A 23,868-nucleotide genomic window follows, 5' to 3' on the forward strand; every position below is an offset into this window, starting at 1 on the left:
GAATCATGAAAATTCATCCAATCATTGGGCGGCTTGAGGGTGTGAATTAGTGCATGCCATCACACGCCTACTCATTTCCATTACGTGTAAATGTCATACCCCTGGGGAGTCATGTATTTTGAACAAAAAATACGAATGTTTCGTATAATAAGTGCAATATCTGGCGTTCAATCATGTCGCATACACACTCCCCGGGTGGCAATGTTCCACCTGCACTCAGAGTCTAGGAGGGGACAGGCTGTTTCTCCCCAAGGGCCCAAAGAATCGCTCAGAATCTCGGTGGAAAGGCAGTCGTGACAGCATCTTTCCTCAAAAGATAAACATGCTCATGCATGCACAAACGCACCCGCACAGAACACCGTCAGCCTCGGCCGAGGAGACGAGGGTTGGGCTGTGGGAGTGATGTTGACACCGAGAAGAAACAAGTTTTTACGAAGGCAAGGCAAAAAAAAACCTCACTCTCAGTGTCAGCATCACTCATGCGAGGAGTGTATCCTTATTGTGGAGCCCACACAACAGAGAGCTAATTTCTAGCCAGTGGGTGAAAATAAATGAATCTAGCGAGTATTTACTCGGCAATAATCTATGCGTTGGTTAAAACACGTAGCTATGTTCACTAAGAATTCGGGCGTGCAAAGATCATTTGGTATTTCTGCACGTTATAAGCAAATTATGTGACGTTATATTTAGATTAATGGGAGAGAAAGTTGCACAAACGAGATCGTAAATGAAGTGACGAAAATAATTAATTACCAAATTGATCTGTGACTCAAAATCGTGACAATGTATTGAGTCGCTGTGCATGTAGGTCAATCATTGCATGCCTGGTAGTTACAGATCACACTTGTCTTGTGGCAGGCGCTCCTTCTGGTGCACAGCTGTTTACCCGATGAGCCAGAGGAACCCTTATGCCCCTGCTTAATAATATGGGCAAAAGGAACGTGGTTCACATTCTCACAATATGACTTGCCCCAACTCTATAGAGTTTTTCATATTTGAGAGTATTTCCCACAGGATAGTGTGCTATTTGCAATCCTGGAACCAATTACCAAAAAAAAAATCACATCTCTCACCCTTCCACTGGTGTGAGCCATAAAAAAACAGGTTACCGAGAAAAATGCAGGAGATTAGTACTGTTAAGTCTTTCATAAATACAATCCCATTCCCTGGCTGGACAAATGTCTGGCTAATAATTAACTGCAGGTAAAATACTGAGGGGGTTAAGATGTATGCACGTAGAACGAGCCAACTGTGCTCATCGGAGGTGTGGGGGGGGGGAGCAAAGATGGTTCTGTACTGGATTAAATGTGTCGTGCTTATCTTACCATACTGCCCACAGCTATTCATTTGGAGAATCTAAGTAATTACGGACAAAGGGCACGTTTGCTAATCTTGGTTGACATCAGAAATTCTTAGCTCCAGGCTCATGGCAGGTCTTCAACGCGATACTCTGCCATCGATATAAGACGGAAATGTACGTAGAGATGGCTGCCAATATTGTTCATGGGAATGGTCTTCAAACTACAGAAGTCTGAATAAGTGCAATCCTCATACTCTTAGTTCTTTCGGTAAAGTCACGTAGGTAAAATAAAAAAATAAAAGCAATATTAATTTTTTACCTACGTGACTTTACCGAAAGAACTAAGAGTATGAATCCTTGCAGTCACGAAAGCTTCAAATCTAGATGCAATCCTCATCTAAATCGCACTGGATTCAGGAGACCCCCCCCCCCCCCACTGTGAATAGGAAGATGGTTCCTTTTTTGCGAACAGCTGACAGTAAAAGCTGAGGAATGACAGAGTGCTTGGGGTGGGTGGTGGCATTAATGGAGCTGGGAAAGGGCAGCTATAGCAAGGTGGAGGAGAGGAAGAAGTGCAACAGCGTAGGTAAACTTTGTGACAAAACAGAGGAGAGGTCAGAGGGTAGGAGAGGTCAGGGGGTTAGTGGGTGTCAGGCCAATGTCTGCTGCCATCAGTGAAGGTTAGGTCAAATTCGTATGTTTGTTTGACACGAAAAAACATGTGTTTTTCAAATGTAGCTGGAAAAACTATTTACTTGTTATATTTAACATCTAACATGTTTTTTTTAACAATAAAACAATGTAATTATTGCATGATGAAAAATACATTTCACATGATTTAATTGTTCATGTGGGAATAGAAATACTTAAAGATGAATGGTGCTTACCTGAGCTCCATGTCTGCCCCATCCTTTAGAACTAACATTACCCATGTAACATATACAGCGATTTGTCAATCAACTGCTGGATATGGGCCTCCCCCCCCCACCCCATTCCAAGCAGGTTATGGATGTAATTTTACCGTACTTCCATAAGGATGGTAAAAAAAACCCCATCTTAGTGGCACCTCATGCAGGGGATAGCACTAAAAAAACCCCATCTTAGTGGCACCTCATGCAGGGGATAGCACTAAGAGTGGCGTACAACAGCCTACACGATCCAACCTTTTTGCAGGGCACGTTTCAGTTGCGTGCACCGCATCGTTGCGTTACTGCGCACGGAAGAGGGCTTTAGCGAGCTGGGGGGGGGCATGCTCCGAGGGATGGCCTCCGAGACCCTACAGTCAGAATCCAACGCCGTCTTAGCCCCATCAGGGACAATTGTATTGTGTCTGCATGTCTCCCTTATAATGAGCTCGGGTTACAGTAAGGATGGTGAATGTGCATTACGTTATTCTATCAATCTACAATCTCGGATAGATGATAGTTCATGTTAGTAACACAGAATGTTCCATACCCTACATCTCTCGAGTTTCAAAATGGATATCAGTTCATTGGGCCCTTCCTGCCAACATAAATAAAATCTGAATTCAATTAGTCGGCCTTCAATGATGCACCAAATGATAATGTGTTATGCTCAAGATACATACATGCATTGAATCGAGGGTACGTATATGTAATTTTCAATTTGTACACCGAGTACATTGCTTTGGTCATATTACCTCTCCGGCCAATGAAGGGGCTTTAATGCACCACAAAGTAAAAAAAAATAGATTTTTAAAGTGAATCGCAACCACAAAACATGACCATTCATTGTATTTGAATGGGGGCAAATCGTTACAGACCTATGACACAATATTCACATTTTTTTGTAGCATCACAATCTCTAATTTATCTACATAAACATATAATCATCTGTCCACTGTCCTACATGGAATCACCGAGGTAAAGGGGAAACATTAACTCTGCTTGCAGAACTGCATAGTTTGACAAGTTCCAGAAGCTCTGATCAGTAGTTCCAAATATACAACTAGATTTTCTCTGGTTGATGCAGAATGCACTGGATCAAGCTTAATTCTAAAATTCATAAATTGAAGAAAACTCCTACACATGTTCATAATTGAGAACATCTGAAGAGGAATGGCTTCACAGCACTGAGTGATGCTGTCCAACAGCCTTGCTGTTTATTGACTGTATTCTATATAACCGCCTGTATAGGGCACCGTAGGGCATTTGACAGTTCCTAATCATTAACAACATTTATGCGAGATTTCCCCCATGCAATGTAATCAGCTCCAATAATATCCACTTCCCTTCTTTAGTCTCTCGTCACAGGCTAGCCAGAGCTGTTAAAGCAAAAAGAAATCAAGTGTAAATGGGCAAGCTACATCACGATAACCGACCAGAGATGAGCGAAAACATTAACTAGATACTGAGATAAGCAAAAGAAGCAGATGAAGACAATGGAAGAGATGGCGGGATAAAATCTAAGAATTCGGAGGCCACTAACAGGCAATAACATCTGAGGAAAGGAAGTAATGGAACTCATATAGGTACTGTACGTACATGGGGGAGGCCTTTGCCCAGCAGTGGGAATGTACAGAATCAGAATATTTGTATGGATGTATATTGAACTTCTTTTGCACCGTACGTAGCCAACCGTGCTCATCGGAGCTAATATGCTATTTTTCATAGATGTCTAGTCGTGGCGGGTCAGAAACTTACATCAACGATACAAAAACACGATAGTGCAAAGTATAGGAAAGGTAAGCAAATCACAAAAAATATATACTGATAAAACTAAACTATTGTATTTTCCCAGGTAAAGCCCACACAACTATTAGCTTCCTTTTCAGAAGCGGCCTGGCCACAAATGATAGCTCAACGAAGTGGCTTATCATGTGGAAAGATATAATAGCTAAATAATCTAAATGCATGTTTCTAAATTGGGACAACAGCAGCTCTTGATGAGACCTCCACTGCAGGTCCTCAGTTTGAAGGCAAAGCCATAGGCATGTAATGATTCGCCTCCTCGCAATTCAATAAACTGTTTACATTTGGGATCATGATTCGTTTCACGATTTCTTTTTACAGGTTGAATGTAGCACCTCTAGCGGCTACAGTGGGTCACGTGAACTAATAGCAACGCATAAAAATAAACCATAGTAATTGTTACATGCATGTATCTTGAGCATTAATAACCAATTAAATAGATCAATCGACAAGATGCCTACCGGCGCAGAGGCATTTGTTTATACACATTTAATTGAATTTCACGGCCACGAGTTCATGTAGTTATTGTGCTGGGCCCATAATTATAGATGGTGTGTTATGTCCTAAGCCTCCGGATAAAAGCCAGCACTTATACAAAGGGTACGTGGATCACAGCACACTACTCTGTTCACACTCTCTGTTGCACCATTAATTCTAAGATGACTATATATCTACCATCTGGCAATGCCAGCACTTGGTTAGAGATGTGTGGGTCATGGCCATTATTGAAGACATGTCTTTTATCATGGAGGTCATTTTGGAAAGACTGCAGGCCTTTTATCTGCTGGCAGAGCCAGTCCTAGTTTGGAAGTGCATATGTCACGACTACTTGTATACACTATGTGTTGCTGCGCATACATTCCTGTGGACTGCAAGTTTTGACCCGTTGGCGAAACAAAACACTGCCTTGTTGCCTTGTCAGTAATGCTAGTGGCTTTACCAGGGATTTGCTTTTAAAGGTGACGGTGTGATGGCTGCCATATGTTGTCTAGCTTTGTGCTTCACCAGTCCACACTCTAGGGTAGGGGTCAGCAACCTGCGGCTGTGGGGCAATCACAGAACGAGCTACGGCGCAAAACACGTAGTAGGTGTAATGTGCAGAGAACAGCTCACAATGTCCCTTGCTTTCAGCTCTTTCGTCCACCTCATTGCTAATGTTTGCTAATTCAATGAGCCAGCATGGCCGACCACTGACCCACTGCTGTGATTTTATTTACTTGCTACTGATTACACTTTTCATCTTCTTGGTTCTTTCGGTAAAGTCACGTAGAAGGGAAGTAATAAAATAATAAAAATAAAACATAATAAAATAATTCTCACGACGTTTCGGCCACAACGCAAGCAAGCAGAAACGTCGTGAGAATTCTTTTATTATGTTTTATTTTTATTATTTTATTACTTCCCTTCTACGTGACTTTACCGAAAGAACCAAGAAGATGAATCCCTGCAGTCACGAAAGCTTTAAATCGAAATTTGATTACACTTTCTTTTTTTATATTATGCAGTGCATTTAGAATATATAATTTTAATCTATTTGTTCATACTTTTTATTCACTTGCAAGTTTCCAATGACGTTTCACTCTACGTTTGTCTTTAGAAGTGCCAGATGCAAGATCCGTTCATTCACCAAGTGAGATTACGTAAGATTGAGGTATTGCATCTGGGTCACGTGCTGTTACAATTGAAGTCATGTAATCGACAGAGGTGGATGAGGAAACGACACCATCTGGTGCATTGTTTTAGGGCACTGAAATGTGAGATAATCTATATAATTTTCAGCCATTTGTTAATCCACCACTGGATGGTCTCCCTAAGCCATGGGGTTTTGTTTACCATACATTACAATGTTGGTCAGTGAATATTGGTCAAGGGGTGCCCCAGAGCCGGTTCAGATATCACTCGTCATTGACGGTAGCTGGGAATCAAACACAGATTCATAGTGCAGCGCACAAACCACTACGCTACTGTTCCAGCAGGTGGCTCAGGCGTCAGGGCACTTAGCCACCAACACTGAGATCCTGGCTTCAAATCTGAATGACAGCCACCTTGTGATTAAACCAAGTTCTGAAGGGTAAAAAGTTTATGGTCGTGGCCTTGTAAGCAATTAATGAAAAAAAAGTGACCTTGTCACGTAAAATGTTTTAATCAGAGCAATTCCTGTGAAATCATCCATAAATGTATATGTTAGGGCATTACTTTGCAAATATGATAGAATAAGGATATGCCCATTGCTGAATAGAATTCGACTTTGGGCATTATGGCTAATCCATAACAAGCGTGCCAATTGATGGCTCCACCAAGCTCCACACAATAAACCTGGATGGTGTCAATGTTACCAGATATAATTATACTCGGGGTGTTTCCAGGGGCCAGCTCACAAGTAGTTTTCACTCCATGAGAGAAATTCGTGATTGAATAAAATATTTCCCAACAAAGTGTTTTCTATTTTGGTCAACGGTGATTATGGGTAGACTATAACCATCAAAGCATGATAATGACTACTCCAAGACCTGCACACCAAAGACTGATGAGATTAAATTAATGACTGAATGAAGACACGAAAATAATGTAGTAATGTTACAAGAGACAAGCAGTGGACTAATGAAAAACAAAATTGGTAAATTTATTTATATGTATAAAAACAAGTACGGAGTTCACCAATGGGCTGACCTGATCTAATTGGGGGGAAAAAATGTCTTGCCCATGATCCCAACATGTAATGACTAAGAGTTAGACGATATTTTTGGCTACTCACATTGATTACTCTAGAAGAATTACTACATTAAATGCCGTGGCCAAACACTTGACTGATATCCCACAGGTCGTCAACCAGACTAACACGAGGACTAAAATAACAGTTGCTGGCACGAAATCTGGATGACGACGTAAACGTGGGTACGCGGATAACGGGGGGGGGGGGAGGGGGGGTCACCTACCTCTCCAGGTCATCATCCTGCTCGTCAAGCTCTTCGCAGGACTCGGCGCCGGTTGTGTAGTCCGTGTCATAGTACGACTCCTCGCCGTCGTGCTGCTGTGCTTTGGGGTTGCGCTTGCGCCGCGGCCGGCGCTTCGGGGGCTGGCGCGGCTCTGACGAGTCGCTGCTCAGAGGCCGGGAGGGCTGCGAGTACTTCTGGGGGAGCGCCAGAGCCCTAAGCAGCACACGCGACCACCACCACCACCACCACGACAACCAAACATTATTGTGCATTTCAAAAGCATCTCCTTTTGTATGGCTGATGTAGATGCAGAGAGCAACAAGTATACATTTCACATTCAGGTGGTCAAGCCAGACAACTTCCTCAGGAGCAGCAGAGTGCATCACGTTTTCGTTTGTTGCCCTTCGCCCGGCACCTCCGATTAGCATTGTTGGTCAAGTATGGTGCAAAAGAAGTCACGTAGATAAAAAATTAAAATTAATAATAGTAAAATAAAATAAAAATCACGACGTTTCGGAGGCAACACAAGCTTCCGCCTTCAGGTGGAAACGTCACAGCACGATAGCTGTATCAAGTAACTTGAACGATAGCTGTATCAAGTTACTTGATACAGCTATCGTGCTGTGACGGTTCCACCTGAAGACGGAGGCTTGTGTTGCCTCCGAAACGTCGTGATTTTTATTTTATTTTTATTTTATAAATTTCAATTTTCATTTTTTATCTACGTGACTTTACCGAAAAAACCTAAGAATATGCGAGTCATGGCCAGGAATCAAACTGAAGAGAATGGAGTTCATAGCACAGTGCCGCTAATGATTGCGCCACAGCTCCACGCATAAAGACGTTGCAGCACGTGCATATAAACATGCATTTCGCTGCTGCACAAGGGAGGAGCAATGATGTGTATGCCAATGGCCACTTTACAGTGGGCTGAAAAACGCAGTAGGGAGCAGACTATTAAGAGAAAAGCTTAAACAAATCCAATCAACATAATGTAAGTGGTCTTTTGAGGAATGTGAGGAATCTAATCATGTTCTGTGTGCGGCCAATCGTGAAGCTGCAACATCGCTGCATATGTGCTGCTTGGATTTTCAGACTTTAGTTATGAAAAAGCTTACATGTTGCTAATTAGGGATGGAAACCAGACCAAGTAGTTTGCACAAAAAAGGACACTTGCGGACCGAAATGAGGCGTAATTCTCCGAGGCCTTTTCATAATCTTTTTCGCATTAGATCCACAAAGCGATTCAATTTAAAATCTACCCTAAGGAACCCAATGACACAGTGTGTATTCAGAAAAGGAATAGCCTTTAGATAAGGTAAATTGCATAAAAAGACGATGTTCAAGAACTGCTGCATATATATTACAATAACATGAATTATCTCACTTTAAAGTTACGGACACGCTTTAATCCGACATTAAACAAAGTAGAAAATATTATTTACAGTACATATCCACATAATTGGCTGACAAAACAACATTTTTAGATAGAAGCCATAATCGGGATATAATGTTTGGGGATTTTGTAAGGTGTAAAAAGGGCATTTTCTTTTAGCAAAAGCTGCTAAATATTGTACTGTCCGTTAAACAAATTGAAAACAGGTTTCAGCTTCTTCTGAAGTTGAGTCAACCTGATTTTGCCATGGCGAGATGACTCAAGGATTTTGTAACATCTGACAATGGACAACTACGTCAGTGGCTTTTAACTGCCACCCCCCCTCCATAACATTCCACAACCCTACGATCGGTAAAGACTAAAAAGTAAACTATAAACTATTTATTTTACCAGGTAAGGCCCACTGAGATTTCTAGCTATTTTTCAAAAGCGACCTGGCCACAAATGATTACTCAAAGAAGTGGCTTATCATGTGTAAATGTATAGCAGCCAAATACCATTAAACGCATGTTTCTGAATGTGGAGAGAAAAACCGGAGGACCCGGAGAAAAATCCAAGCAACCACGGAGAGAACAGGTGTTAGGGTTGTGATCGAACCCACGACCTCCTTCATACGAGGCGAGGTAGTTAACATCTCACCACCGTGGCGCCCTAAAAACGGGCAACAATGAGAACAAATCTATCCCAACTGATGGGGGACCTGCTTCTGCGAATACTACAACCACAATGCATTTATTAAAGTACCACACAGCCCAACATAAATGGATCATTGTATTGGCTATTAAAAAAGAAATTACGATTTTAAGTAAATTCGTATGACATTGTTGTTATATGTATGTATTTATTTCAATCTTGATTTGAAGTTTTCGTGACTGCAGGAATCCATACTCTTTGGTTCTTTCGGTAAAGTCACGTGGGTATAAAATAAAATAAATCACGACGTTTCGATCGCAACACAAGCGGTCGACGACGTGACTCTACCGAAAGAACCAAAGAGCATTTATTTATCTTCTTGGTTCTTTCGGTAAAGTCACGTAGAAGGGAAGCAATAAAATAATAAAAATAAAACATAATAAAACAATTCTCACGACGTTTCGGCCACAACGCAAGTAGCCGTCCTCAGGTGAAGAACAACAGGTCTGTCGAGGCGACAGCGTCTGATACGTGGGAAATGGCATGCCTTTAATTCATTGTGGCTCAAATTAATTTTTCAAAAGAAACACTGGCAGAAATGTTCCTTTTAAGAAAATAAATCATGAATAACGGTGTTATTCCACAACCCTGTATTAGTCTCAGGACCACGCACAAGAAAGTATTATTGATATCCTGGTGGATAAATCTTTTTTTTGCCGAAGCAGCTTTCCAAGCCTCCGCCAAATGCTTTCATCCTATGTTGGTTGAAGAATCCCAATTTTGAGGATTCAGGTTTGGAGGATTGTTTCACTGTACACCAGAAGAGCTGTCATCTTCCCTAAAGACTTGCTGTCACACTTTGTGCACTCAATTGAACTGCCACGACAGAAAGGCAATTCACATGCAGAGCTTAAACACACAAGTTGTCACGATTAGATAAGGGTTTTCAAAACCCCCATCCTCACGACCCAGCAAGGGGTCCAACCTTTATATGTACGTTCACCTTATCTGTTTAAATACAATTTAAGTCATTACATGCTGCACATACCTGATGATTGGTATATACGACTGGAATGCAGTGCCAAATCAAATAAACTCAAATTCAGAGCTGTATCTTACTGTGGAACACACGATCAGTATCTCAACTTGAATCACCATTCGATTACGTGAGATATGTTTACCATTCATAAGGTGTGTGCACTGTGTAACCACTTAGTTTGCACTTGGACAGCATTCGTAAATGTTGAAAAGTAGAGGAGTTATAAGGTATGGAATTTGAGAAAACTGGGCCTAAACAATGACATTAATATGAAACATCAATTCTATTGTGATAAACACTAACCCCAATACATAGTGTCAATATACTATACTATACTGTATTGCATAAACCTACGTTGTCTGAAACCATAGCCATCCAAAAACATTGTTTTTTGTTTAAATATTTCACAAATCAATCAAATAACTGGGAATCTTGACACAGACACACAAAGAGAGTGGACGGGTACGGACAGTGATTGTTGCTCAACGAGCAACAAGTGCATTAATGGCCAGCATAGTGAAGTCCTTGCAGCAAGAGAAGTGACTGGGCTTGCTAAAATTAGAAAAACCGTTTTAGGCAGGTCAAAAAATATTCCCTCTAACAATAAATATGCATGTTTTGGCCGTTTCGAAATGTGTAGCTGCAGGTTTGTTTCAAAATGAAGTCATGGACCATATATAGCCCATGGGCCATAAGTGTCCCAACCCCTGCATCATAATGAAAATTCAACATACTGCAGTTGGAGTAAATTTTAAAAGAGAAAAAACTTGCGTGGCATCCAGCTGAACAATATGCCACCATGCCATTGTTAAGGTGTATGTGCCTTCGAGTTGGTCGTCCCACAATGCAGCAGTGTAGCAATGGTTATTATCACACTGTACTATGAACCTAGCGACCCAATTTCGATTCTCGCACACGGCTAAGATCAATGAAGAATTTATTAACCAGACCTGGGCCTCCCCTAAGTGGACTCAGCCTTAAATGAGTGCCTGGTGCCGTGTATAAACATTAGCACTCGCATGCTACTGGCCACCCCACCCCCTCGTGTGCCATGCCGGCTGTAATAGGTGCTTGCTAACATCACTTGCTCCCGAACAGTCTGTTAAAGGCTATGTAAGGGGATCTGCTTTTTTTGGTTCCACATTACAAGCTGCCTTACCAAGCAGCTGAATTCAATAACAGGCGCTAGTATAAGTTTGCAAATGGGTCGCGGAGCATATCTTGATCTCGTATCAACTCGGGCCATTCACTATCTATGTATAATGAATAAAAAAGTTATACCCCTTTGACATTATGACAAGGTGAAGACGGTTGCACACATTTCAACATTGGGATCTCATTAATGTGCACTTTTCTTATTAACAAAGGGCTCCGAATGAAACACTTTGACAGCACCAGACAGCCTACGCGTGTCTGAACAAAAATAATGTGCATTTTTGGGTTTCGCTTTCCTTGAAGTAAAATTACAAATTAAAAAATAAAAAGTGCCCGTGCTGTACAAAAGAAGCTGTCGCACTTGTGTTGGGAGAATTGAATGGAAGAAAAAGCACCAGAAAAGGTCCAATACTGTTAAAGTGTGAAAAAACTCAGTGTGGTCAGTCGCGACAGCTAATAAGTAATATTGAAAAAAAAAATTAAACACGCTTTAATGAAATGTACCATACTAGTAATGGAAGAACTCCACGACTCCAGGAAGTGGCCCCGAAGCTTTCCATAACGAAAGGGACCTTGGTAATTTACCACCAACGTCAGTTGAGCGTGGACAATTACACCCAAGCCGAAACATAATATATAAAAAATAATGTAAAATTTTTATTTTATTTTGAATGATAGAATATAGTATGGTCATCAGTATGACATACGTATACCAAGTCTGCAGTCGATACCACATTGGGAAGTGGGTAAAAATTGAGTTACAAGATTTGAGGATACGACAACAGACAGTGAGTTAATAAAAAGCGTGTAACAAGGAGCTCGTCCCGTGTGTGCAGTCCACCTTGCTGATGACACTTACGAGGGTTCAGGACTGTAGGACGGGCCGTTAACGGGCAATACAGACTCCAACCTCGACTCATTTCCATCTCCTTGCTTCATCAAGCCATTGCCTTTCATGTCCATCACCTCCCCTCCTTCCACTGGTTCCAGATTGTTGACCTGCCGGAAAAAATGGGGCAAACACCAAAGGTAATGATTAAAATCTTTTTTGCCTTCTCATTATTAATGAATGATGTTCACGAAACACTTCAGTGCAACACATCGAAACGTCTAACAGTCTCGAATAGTCTTCTTGGTTCTTTCGGTAAAGTCACGTAGAAGGGAAATAATAAAATAATAAAAATAAAACATAATAAAATAATTCTCACGACGTTTCGGCCACAATGCAAGCAGCCGTCTTCAGGTGAAGAACAGGTCTGTCAAAAAGACAGCGTCTGAATCGAAATATAGTCTCGAATAGATTCATCTATTTGGGACGCGACCCTCAATTCTAAGCTGCATGACGAGTCACTTAACTGCATTCGAAATCTGCAAGCAATGCATCCCACGTGATAATTAGGTTGTGTAATATCTCAATACTATTGTTGTAGTGTGATGAATCGGTATGTTGTTAAAAAGTATTTCCAACCATTGTAAGAAATTGTGTAATCTTAATTTGGGAGCTTTCGTGACTGCAGGAATTATTCTTTGGTTCTTTTCGGTTAAGTCACGTCTAAAAATAAAATAATAAATCAAAATAAAACAACACATTACGACGTTTCGATTGCAACACAAACAATCATCATCAGGCATAAAGGAAATAGCAACAAAAATCTAACTAGAAAACTATAGACCGACATACAAGCAGACAGACATCACAACGGCACACATAGAGAGGAGTATACAGGCACACGAAAATTAAATAACCTAGTAAAATATTGAAATGTGATGTAATACAACACAGAGAGTCGGTTAACACACAATTAACGCATGGCCTGGTTGACTACGTGTTTCAAAATTTGCTAAGTTAAAATTTTAAGTGTGAGCAACAAATATCTAACTAGAAAACTTATAGACAGACATACAAGCAGACAGACATCACAACGGCACACAGAGAGAGGACACAAATCGGCACAAAGAGATGGTCGTTTTTGTGACGGTCCCTTAAATATAGAGAGGAGGGGGAGGGGACGGGGGGGAGGGAGAGGGCGGGGAAAATCAGCATATCAATGAGTGCACGCCAACGTACTCCCATTGTAAGTGAAATTTTCGTGTGCTTGTCTCCTAATTTTCAGGCTTGCCTCCCGTACCGCGTTTGTCCTAATTTTCAGGTTTGCCTCCCGTGCCGCGTCTATCATCTCACTTACAATGGGAGTACGTTGGCGTGCACTCATTGATATGCTGATTTTCCCCGCCCTCTCCCTCCCCCCGTCCCCTCCCCCTCCTCTCTATATTTAAGGGACCGTCACAGAAACGACCATCTCTTTGTGCCGATTTGTGTCCTCTCTCTGTGTGCCGTTGTGATGTCTGTCTGCTTGTATGTCTGTCTATAGTTTTCTAGTTAGATTTTTGTTGCTCACACAGCCGATTTGTGTCCTCTCTCTGTGTGCCGTTGTGATGTCTGTCTGCTTGTATGTCTGTCTATAGTTTTCTAGTTAGATATTTGTTGCTCACACTTAAAATTTTAACTTAGCAAATTTTGAAACACGTAGTCAACCAGGCCATGCGTTAATTGTGTGTTAACCGACTCTCTGTGTTGTATTACATCACATTTCAATATTTTACTAGGTTATTTAATTTTCGTGTGCCTGTATACTCCTCTCTATGTGTGCCGTTGTGATGTCTGTCTGCTTGTATGTCGGTCTATAGTTTTCTAGTTAGATGTTTGTTGCTATTTCCTTTATGCCTGATGATGATTGTTTGTGTTGCAATCGAAACGTCGTAATGTGTTGTTTTATTTTGATTTATTATTTTATTTTTAGACGTGACTTAACCGAAAAGAACCAAAGAATAAATTGTGTAATGCTTACTGCATTCTGGACCCAACTCAGTCTAAATGTCAAAGACCTATAACCTATTTGATCACGTCTTGAAAACGACAGCTTGGTGTTGATAACAGGCAAACCACATATGTGGAACGTCAATTGGACTAGAAATGATATACAGCACAATACCTACAATAATCACCCAGGAATGTCTGTCCCTAATGCTCGTGATGTCACTTAACATCGACCAGCACTCCCTCATTAATAATCATGAGCAGGTGACGTCACTCAATATGGAGTACTACCCCCCCCTCCCTAATAATCATGCGCAAGTGAGAGATAATCTCTGTCCTTATGTTAATGTTCATCTCTCCCAAAGAATAGGTTACGTCCTCCACATGGACCCCCCCCCCGCCTCATTCATAATCAAGGTGCCAAGTTGTGCGCTCGCCGTGGAAGATGCTCGGTGATCTTACATTAACATGTTAATTTTTACTTGGCAGCCCTTTGATTGGTGGAAAACCCACCACCGCCGCAGTCGCTGACCACCACTTACATTAACATTGGCTGCTGACATTTGGGCTACGCCTATTTCAAACCTTTATAAACAGTTTGTCTTTAGAAGCTAACCCCCCTTTTCCTGATGACCGCTTGTGTTGCGATCGAAATGTCGTAGATTTCTGTTATTTTCTTTGAACCTATCCACGTGACGAAAGACCCAAAGAACAATGGATTATAACCTTAAAATGAAATGTGTGTCACCGTGCCCTTACAAACTGCGCACGAATGGATGCAATGAATATCACGTCGCGGTCTGCTTTTCGCTTACAAGTTTTAGATTTACTGCAATACACCCATCCTTGGATGAGCAAAAGGCTAGTAGTTCAATATTTTCCCTACTTTTTTTAACACTCCATAAACTGTCACCAATTATCTAAGTAATAAACATAATCCACACAAACCAAAGAGCAAATCATAGTTTTATTCATTTGAGTCTGGGCTACTTCTGAGCAGCATTTCCGATAACTTCCTCTAAATTTTTTCAAAACATTTCTTGTTCCATATGTACACGTTAAAATAATACCTTTCAGCAAAATCGGAATCTGCTGCTGATACAGTATCCTGTCTTTCGTGCTCTTCAAGAGCACTCAGAAATAATGAGAGAAAAAGTGGGGGCATTCAAGTGAAAAATCGCAGCACTACCACATTAATTGTCAGTTAATGTGCGTCTCTAAAAGCACCACGGTATTGTTTGGTTAAGTGCACCATATTGTGCAACCTGAAAAGTGAGCAACGTTGTCTCCAACGTGTGATGTTGTTTTATCCCATTGTAACAATGACCATTCAGATATTGCTATGCTTTGCACAGCAGTCTCCATATACAGTCGATTTCGGTCGTTTGCAAGGTTATTGATGAATAACTATTGGCAGGAAAAAAATGTGTCAAAAGAATGTGGAACCATTTCTTAAAATACTTAGGAAGCATGGAGAGATGTATGCTTGGATTACAATGAGACAGGAAAACAACGGGTGGATCAAATAAGCAACACATGCTAGAAGACATCCTGTTGACTGTTAAGTGGGTTTGGGAAGGACACATCTCTAGAATAGGTGCTAGCCAATAGATCAGGGGCGGTTTCTTCATTAGGGCGATTGGGCGACGCACCACCAATGTCATTCAACCACAGAGTCACGCTAGCCGTCACTGTGCCTCTGGATATAGTCCAATCAGCGTCCTGTCACGTTCTGTGGAGTACCGCCTCTTTTTGGGCGATTTCACTCCGGCTGAGAATCGCCCAGAGTGTTCCCATAGACTTACATTCAAAGATGTTTTTTTTCGAACGGGGGGGCGCTGCAATGCATTCTCTATGGCTTCCGGGAGGGCTCGCACTAACGTGCTTACGTCATCATACGTAAGCACGTTTCAGTCAACAATTTTATTTGTCGCCACCTAGTGGAATCTTTAATAAAAGAAACTTGAGTGGATTGTATTAATAGTGAGTATAGAAACAAACAAGATGTATTGTAAGAGTCACTTTATTTTTCATTAATATTAAAGAAGTGAAGTTGCCTTTACATGCTTAAGCTGTTAATTTATCCTTTGCATGGGTGGACCTTATCCTTATAAATTATCCAGGCATTTGCCCCCCCTGAGAGATTTTGCAGGAGCCGCCACTGCAATAGATGAGCCTGGTGATGGAATGGCAGCCACAGGTGGTAACACGGCTGAGAGGATGACCGCCAAAGACAGAGCAATGAGATGAGATTATTATGGGCAGGAGCAAGATGGATTGTGGGATTACAGGAACCATGAAATGTAGGATTGCCTTCATAGAGTCGTGTATAGAACATGGCTGATGAGCTATCAGCTGTGTTACAATTAATGAATCAGAAGTTTGCTTAAAAATCCGATTGATCCCAATTACATTTTTCATACTTGCAACCGATATGCGCTAAAATAAAGTAAACATATTAACAAGTTGGCTGCAGCAATAAATAACATTTATAGCATTGCAAATGCAGAGACTGGGGTATTGATTGTAATCGACATTATATATACAGCAACCCCTACTGAGAATGGACATGAAGGGGCATGAATGATTCACAGGAGAAAGGGTTTATACGAAAGACGAAAATTTGAAAATTGCCACTTTTTCAAATTTTCTTGCCGTGGATTTCACACCTGATGATGATTGTTTGTGTTGCAGTCGAAACGTCGTGATACTTTTTATTGTTTAATATTTGTATTATTTTATTATTTCCCTTCTACGTGACTTTACCGAAAGAACCAAGAATATGAATCCCTGCAGTCACGAAAGCTTTAAATCAAAATTTAAATTATAAACACTTTTGATTAACGAAATCAAATTTCCGCGTGAACGAAATTTCACAAAGCACGTGTAATGAGATCAAACAGTAAGCACCTGGGAGGCAGCGTTATCCATCCGCGACAGTGTCACAGCATCCCTGGTGCAACAATAACGCCTCCACATCACTCCTTACAAGGTTAATTATGTTTGTTTTAAATAAATTATTATTCAATCGTTTGAATAATTATGTTTTATTGTTCATTGGGTATTGTGAAAAATTATAGCTGGGTATTTTTAAGGTAAGAAGTAGAGTTGGAATTACTGTCCGAAGCGGACGGCTCGATGCATGTGGCAAGGTGAGTGAACATTTGCATTGTGCGTAAGCATGTTGAGTACTGTATGCGTTACATTGTCACACAAAAAACATACAATGTATATAAATCGTTATCACCGTCGATTAATTCACGCCATACTACCTTCCAACCACTGCAGCACTCACCTGTAAGCCTACCTATCTTAGCAACAATCTTAGCAATGTCAAACTGCACATAGCCGAAACATCAACCCCATGTTCTGAAAAAGGCCACATTAAGTAAACCATGCATAGCCTAAACCAGAGGGGGGCTACTTTCACCCGTAAGACAGCAGTGTGAGGGCCGCCACACGTTTTAAACCATTGGGGTTTGACAGCAGGATGGGGAGTGTTCTCAAATGTGTGTATAGTGAGGGGCCGCACTAAAGGCCACCAGGGGCCACTAGTGGTCAAGCGGGCCTTGCAATTAAGGGCACTGGCCTCAACACTTGTTCGATCAAACCATTTTCCGCGAGGTTTTTAAGTACTGTAATGTTTTGGTTGAGTCGTTGACAAAGGCCTCTCTTGAATTAAGACTTGAAGGTTCATTGGGTTATCATCTAGTTAAAATAAAGTCAATCGATATCAATCTTGTGCAGGTAAAATTGTATTTTCAAAGTAAAAACCTTGCAAAGGGATGCACACTACTAACTCAACAGCATGACATTTTTGATGCAAAGTATTGTCCAAAATTTTGCCAATAGGCTAATGACATTTTGCTAAGACCCAAGCTTTGTATTTAAACTCAGTTGCAGTAAATCATAACAACCTTGTACAAAAAGCTGAAAACGGTCATTCAAGAAAGGTGCACCGCTTCATGCACCATACTGGGTACACCGGTTTCTTCCCCACCGCTGGAAGCGTTTCATGCCACAGCAAGCAAGGGAAGAGCAATAACATGCTGACGGCTTTAAAACCTATCCACTGTGTACCATTCGGCTGGCAGATACAGCCTGTTCTATGTTAGTCAAAGTATTTCAACAACCACGCCCTTCGTATAACTTACAATAGTCCTTTCTGATCGTCACGGTAAGGATAACTTTGTAAGTTTGGCAAGATTCCCCAAGCTTTCAATTGCAACTTGGCAGACTACAGTAATAGGTTTATATTATACGCACATACATAGTTCTTTGTCAATCTACTGCAGGATCAGGGCCTCCCCACGCCATGTTGGTCGTGGGGGTTACATGACCATAGTAAAACGAAGGCGGGCAATAAGGATGTGGGATCATAGAAGTGTAGTGCTATAATGATTTTGCTACACTGCCCCCAACGTATAACGCCCTCGCAAGACTTTTTAACATGGGAGTTGCCCATCCAAGAAATATGCAGACTCAACCCTAATTATCTTCAGATCTGATGACACTGGGTGCATTCTGAGTGATTTGGTTATCGGGTCTAATTGAGACACTGTACATAGTTATAATACAATACGATAAAATGTAAAAATCAAGTTTAACACGTAGGCTTTCGTGATCGCATAAATATAAATGTGTCATTAACCGACCACCACCCGACACAGCCAAATAGTAAGGTTTGTCAGGTGAACAAAACGTGTGTTGGGAGTAAAATGACAATATTTACAACTAGCCTCTAGCCCGACCAAGGACGGGTGTATATTGCAGTTCATCTGAAATATTCAATCGAAAATAATGACCCGCTCATGATTATTAATGAGGGGGTGGGGGCGGGGTCCACATGAGTGACGTCATCAGCACATGACTATGAATGAGGGGGGTGCCCCATGTGGAGTGACGTCAACCGCTCATGATTATTAATGTCAATATTTCTGCTTCCATAATTGGCTTTAAAATTTTAAATGTGTTTATGCATACGTAATGCAACAACAAAGCACATTTAATGTGCACATTAGACTTCATGACATTTAAAGTGCACATGAGTATAATACACATACAAAGTGAGACACAAATGTCAGTTTTACAAACTCAACTCTTGGTGTTGAATGTCAATGCTGAGATAATCAGCTGACTAAGGTGGCACCGAGTGATGGTGCTTTCTGAATCGATCTCAAAAGTTGACTACAAGTACCTGAATTTTTATTCTTAGGTTTTTTCGGTAAAGTCACGTAGGTAAAACATTAAAATTAATAAAAGTTAAAAAAAATTATTTTACTTTTAAAAAATTATTTTACTTTTATAAATTTTAATGTTTTACCTACGTGACTTTACCGAAAAAACCTAAGAATATGAATCCTTGCAGTCACGAAAGCTTCAAATCTAGAATACCTGAATTTTGTTTTACCAAAAAACCCTATTTACTCATGTGTGACAGAATTAGTAGGAATTATGACATGTGCTCATAAAACAAGTTTCCCTCCTATGTAAACGAAATTGTCTTGCTGTGTAACAACATTTGTGGTTTCTACCAAGCACTCACATGGATTTCCACCTCAGAGAATGTATATCGCTTGGTTGGCATTGTGGATTTCAAAGCTTTTCTGTATTAGTCATGATGGCATGTAACAAGATTTTCTAGCAGTTAGCAATGTAAATTCTGCAAAAACATTAAATGTACCCAGAGCATTTGTGATCTGCCTTTTATATAAAAACAATTCCTCTTGCACCTTTTGTAGAACAAACTTTAAACTGGCAGTTGTGAGCTGATTATTTCAACTGGTAGTTAAAACGTTGGAGTTTATACAAAATCACGCATCTGCTTCATGGAGGCGAGCATCATAATATCAGTGGGCTCTTTACAGGGTGGGGCTGTAATGACTTGGTGGAAATGCCACACCAAACTCCAATATCAGTGGAAACATTCTGCCATGCTTAATGGATTGCTAAATATTGTCCAAATGTAGTGCAAAGTAGACAGTGATAAATTGTGGAGCGGAAATATTTCATACAGCAAATTCCAGCAAAACTTGAACTAGATCCCAAGCTTCGTGTCCAATCCAATATTTTTTTCCATCTGAAAATATCTACCATTTGCATGGAAAAACCAGGTGAGACTAAGCATATTACAATTTGTTTTCATTGTCACAAATAGTATTTGTATGAAGAAAAACACAACCATAGACAGGGCTAAAATGACTGATACCGAAAGAGCCATTAAAGTGCATTATTTCAGAATAGTTCTTCAATGTGTGATTGGGCTGTAGAACTTAAAAACATGTTGGAGACAATAAAAAGCACAACCGCGAAAACGTGCACAATAGAACTCTGGAAGTCTCTCACATCCCAGTCCCGTGACTTGCCACAGTCAGTACGCCTTCCCAGGTTTTCCAATCTTTTCCATTCACAGACAATTTAGGCTGCTACATTTGACACACATCTGATGGCGATCATTCATGAAAACTGCACCATAGGGGGTTCTGTAGACTGAAGATGAAATTACATGGGCAGCTCTGGATATTTCAGGGTTCTACTAAAATATAATACACCAAAACTTGAACAGCAAAGCAGTTTGGCTCAAGATTATCGGCAGCGGAATCTCTCGTGTAATATACTCATCAGTTTCATGCCTGAATATAATATTACAGGGAACCTCCATTTATCCATTATCCTCTAATCAGCAAATTCTATTTTCTATGTATAGATCCCATAGGGTTCGTGGAAAAGTCTGCATTGCCAACAGGATTGCGGCTGGGTTTTTTTAAAGAAAAAAATGTCGCAATTTGTTGCTTTTTTTTTACATTTTTGACCAGTTCCCTATTTCTGTAACATGTGAAGCACGCAGCTATAATCGCTATTTGCATCGCGACCTATGTACCCATGATTGTGACTAAGATCTGCACTGTATAACATCTGTACCATGGAAGGAAGCCCATTCAATCGAGCTGAACAGCTTATTGGGCCCTTCCAGTAGATTTGTGGTTCCATGGCAGTGCGCTTTGTTACAATGTCTAATTTCCGCACAATCCTGTGTTAACAAATGTGAAAGAGGGGTTACAATGCTACCGTGTAGTTTTTTAGAGCTGTACCGTGTGTTGTTCTGCATGATGGTGGGAATTCAGTTGCGAAAAGGAACTTCCAGCAGATGAAGCGAAACGTGGCCCATCGTCCTCAACATGCGGTCGAAACCGAAATCACATTGTAGAGCTATGGTTGGGAGTGCCATCGTCTATTAAAATTTTAGTTAGAATCATCATCCCGCCCCCATATGTCATATAGCTAAACAATAAGATTCACCGCAAACCATTGATGTGTATTGTAGTACCACTTGTTGCCTTGGAAGGGGGTTTCTTTGCCATCATCGGCTTGGCCCACGAGAGAAATGAGGTGAACATTGAATAAACAAAACCAGATCGATCCAATGCATAGATTTCATGGCTGGACGGGGAAAGCTGCACTCCCTGATGTTACATACTGCACGACGGTTTCAGACCCTCTGAAGACCATGGTAGTCTCAAGAACAATGAAACTTTTGGCCAATATGTTCACGAAATTTCCAGGAATGGAGACAATGTGAAACAAGTCTGTGCCCCTGTCATATCCTCCATAATAGCAACGTTATTGCGTTGTTACTGGTATTCATCCTTATTTGTTACCTACATCACATTTCCGCTCCTTATCCCTCCTGGCATCCCCTCCATTGGAAAACTCCCACTTCACATCAAACAGACAACTTCACCAACCAATTTTCGTTCCTCCCTTAAGACTCATTGTTATTCACTCCAGTATCTCTCTAACTACCCTCCTGACCTCGTCCTTAAAACCTTCACCATCCCCCCCCCTTCCTAACCTCACCAACCCTCCCTTTCACTATCATCACCCTTCCCTTGTCATCTCTTCCTCAACACTCAATACCGCCATCCCTTTTCCCCATCAGCCAATATTAATATACAATGTCTCCCCGACAGACATGGTCTTCACCTGAGGACTGCTGCTTGCGTTGTGGCCGAAACGTCGTGAGAATTATTTTATTATGTTTAATTTTCATTATTTTATTACCTCCCTTCTACGTGACTTTACCGAAAGAACCAAGATGAATCCCTGCAGTCACGAAAGCTTTAAATCGAAATTTATTATAAAGTGCTTTGAGAAAAGCGCTGTATAAAATCCGAGATCAGACAAGATAAGGTCCCAAATGCAGTTACATGTTTCATGTGGGGTCAACACGACTCATGCAATTCTTAGAATCCTCTGCATGCAGCTATATACAATGGCCGGAAACGTCTGTTCGAGTTGATTTTAAGTCCAACTTTCTGATCTGTACAAAAAACACAGACATGACTTTAGATTTTGACAGTGAAGTTGACATCTCAGTTCTTAGTAATTTTGTGGAATCCAAAAACCTATCCTGCTTATGTCTCCTGATCACCTTCTTACATCCCCCTGTATTATGCAACGCCACCTAAACATTTACATTCTATACTTCCTTTTGCACCTGTAACCTTGAACTTCTTTCGCACAGTACGTAGCCAACCATGCTAATCAGAGGTGGGGGGGGGGGGGGGGACTAAACAGAAAAATCAGTTCGAAAGAAATTAGTAGCAAAGGTGGATGGAGAAAATTTCTATACAATGATATCAAGTTCACTTTAGGAAGAAAACTGAGCCTTAGAATACAAAAAACATCCCCCCATATCCAACTGTAACATAAGTGAGCCAGATCCAGCACTATTAATCCTAATACCATCATTGACATACCCGCAAAACAGAGAACATTTAGAGAGAAAACCATTAAAGATTTAAGTGTTAAAAAGTCAATACATGTAATTTAGTGTCCATTCAGTACCACTTGTTTTATATATCTTTTAAACGTTTTATTTGGAGACTTCTGGACTTACATTGTAAACCGCATTTTACTGTTATTAGGCAGCTCGAAGCATCTCCCCGTAGCAATGTGTACTTTATTTATGCCAAGTAATCTATTTGTGGAACTGTCTTTTTCTATAGATATACAGTACAAATGGTCAGATATGGTGACATTTAATTGTATGTATACCTATATACCTCAATCGCCAGCAAATCGTATTTCAAACGCTAACAGTTTATGCGTATCACACAGGTTTGGCTCAGATGTATCGAAACTGTTGGCCACGTTAATGGGTGCCTGCCAAAAGGAACGCGACATTTTCATTTCTGGCTTAAGAGCTGAAAAATGCAGATGGCACACAGTGCCTTAAATCACCTTAAAGGTGAGAAAAACAATGAAACATTCCACAGCGCCACGCAATGCAGTAACTTGGTCGACTGGCTTCGCCAGGTGCTGTGTGGGGGGGATGGATACCACGTGGGTTTAATGCCGTCATTCTTTACGAACCTGAAGTTCTGGTTTTTTTTTTGGCACGAGGAGCCCAACCTAAGCTGAGTAAACAAAGATGAGAGCGCCGCAGTAGTTGAGTCAACAGGGCCAAACAAAGTCCACGGAAACCCTTACTTAAACAACATTTTTCTATATGCCGTGTTTCACAATGTTTGTATGTGAAAAAAAAACATTAACAATGAAAGGTAGGATTATTTATTCTGTAAAAAAAAACCTCTGATTTTTAAAAAAAAATTCACGAGTAGGAGGGGGGTCTTACAGTTCGGGCGATTCTTGACTACATGCCCTGTGGGCTACCTGCCAGACTGTACTTTAAAAGCAGCTTTGGTAGCACCAAAGAAAGAGGCTGAGGTTGAATTATGCTGCTGCGTTTGTTGTTTTCATTCAAGGATTAAGAAGTGCAAGGACATTAAATTGCAGTGGGTTTTTTTTCCCATCACGAGGCCTTTCCTTGTGTAGACTTCACTTCAGTTAAAGTTGAATTAAACACCCCAATCCTCCC

At 40.8% G+C, this 23,868-nt stretch overlaps 1 protein-coding gene across 6 annotated transcripts in view; it reads right to left on the reverse strand.

The window, feature by feature from the left end:
• Nucleotides 1–23,868, reverse strand: part of OCLN (occludin) — a 52,400-nt gene that overhangs the window by 14,049 nt on the left and 14,483 nt on the right. For all 6 annotated transcript variants that reach the window (XM_078884730.1, XM_078884704.1, XM_078884696.1 and 3 more), the window contains 2 exons: nt 12,030–12,169; nt 6,948–7,160 (listed from right to left, as the gene is read on the reverse strand). In XM_078884730.1, coding sequence (XP_078740856.1) covers nt 6,948–7,160; nt 12,030–12,169 — 353 coding nt within the window. The remainder of the gene's footprint in view (nt 1–6,947; nt 7,161–12,029; nt 12,170–23,868) is intronic.

The sequence above is a fragment of the Lampetra fluviatilis genome, chromosome 3 (genome assembly GCF_964198595.1).
Source record: "Lampetra fluviatilis chromosome 3, kcLamFluv1.1, whole genome shotgun sequence".
NCBI lineage: Eukaryota > Metazoa > Chordata > Hyperoartia > Petromyzontiformes > Petromyzontidae > Lampetra > Lampetra fluviatilis.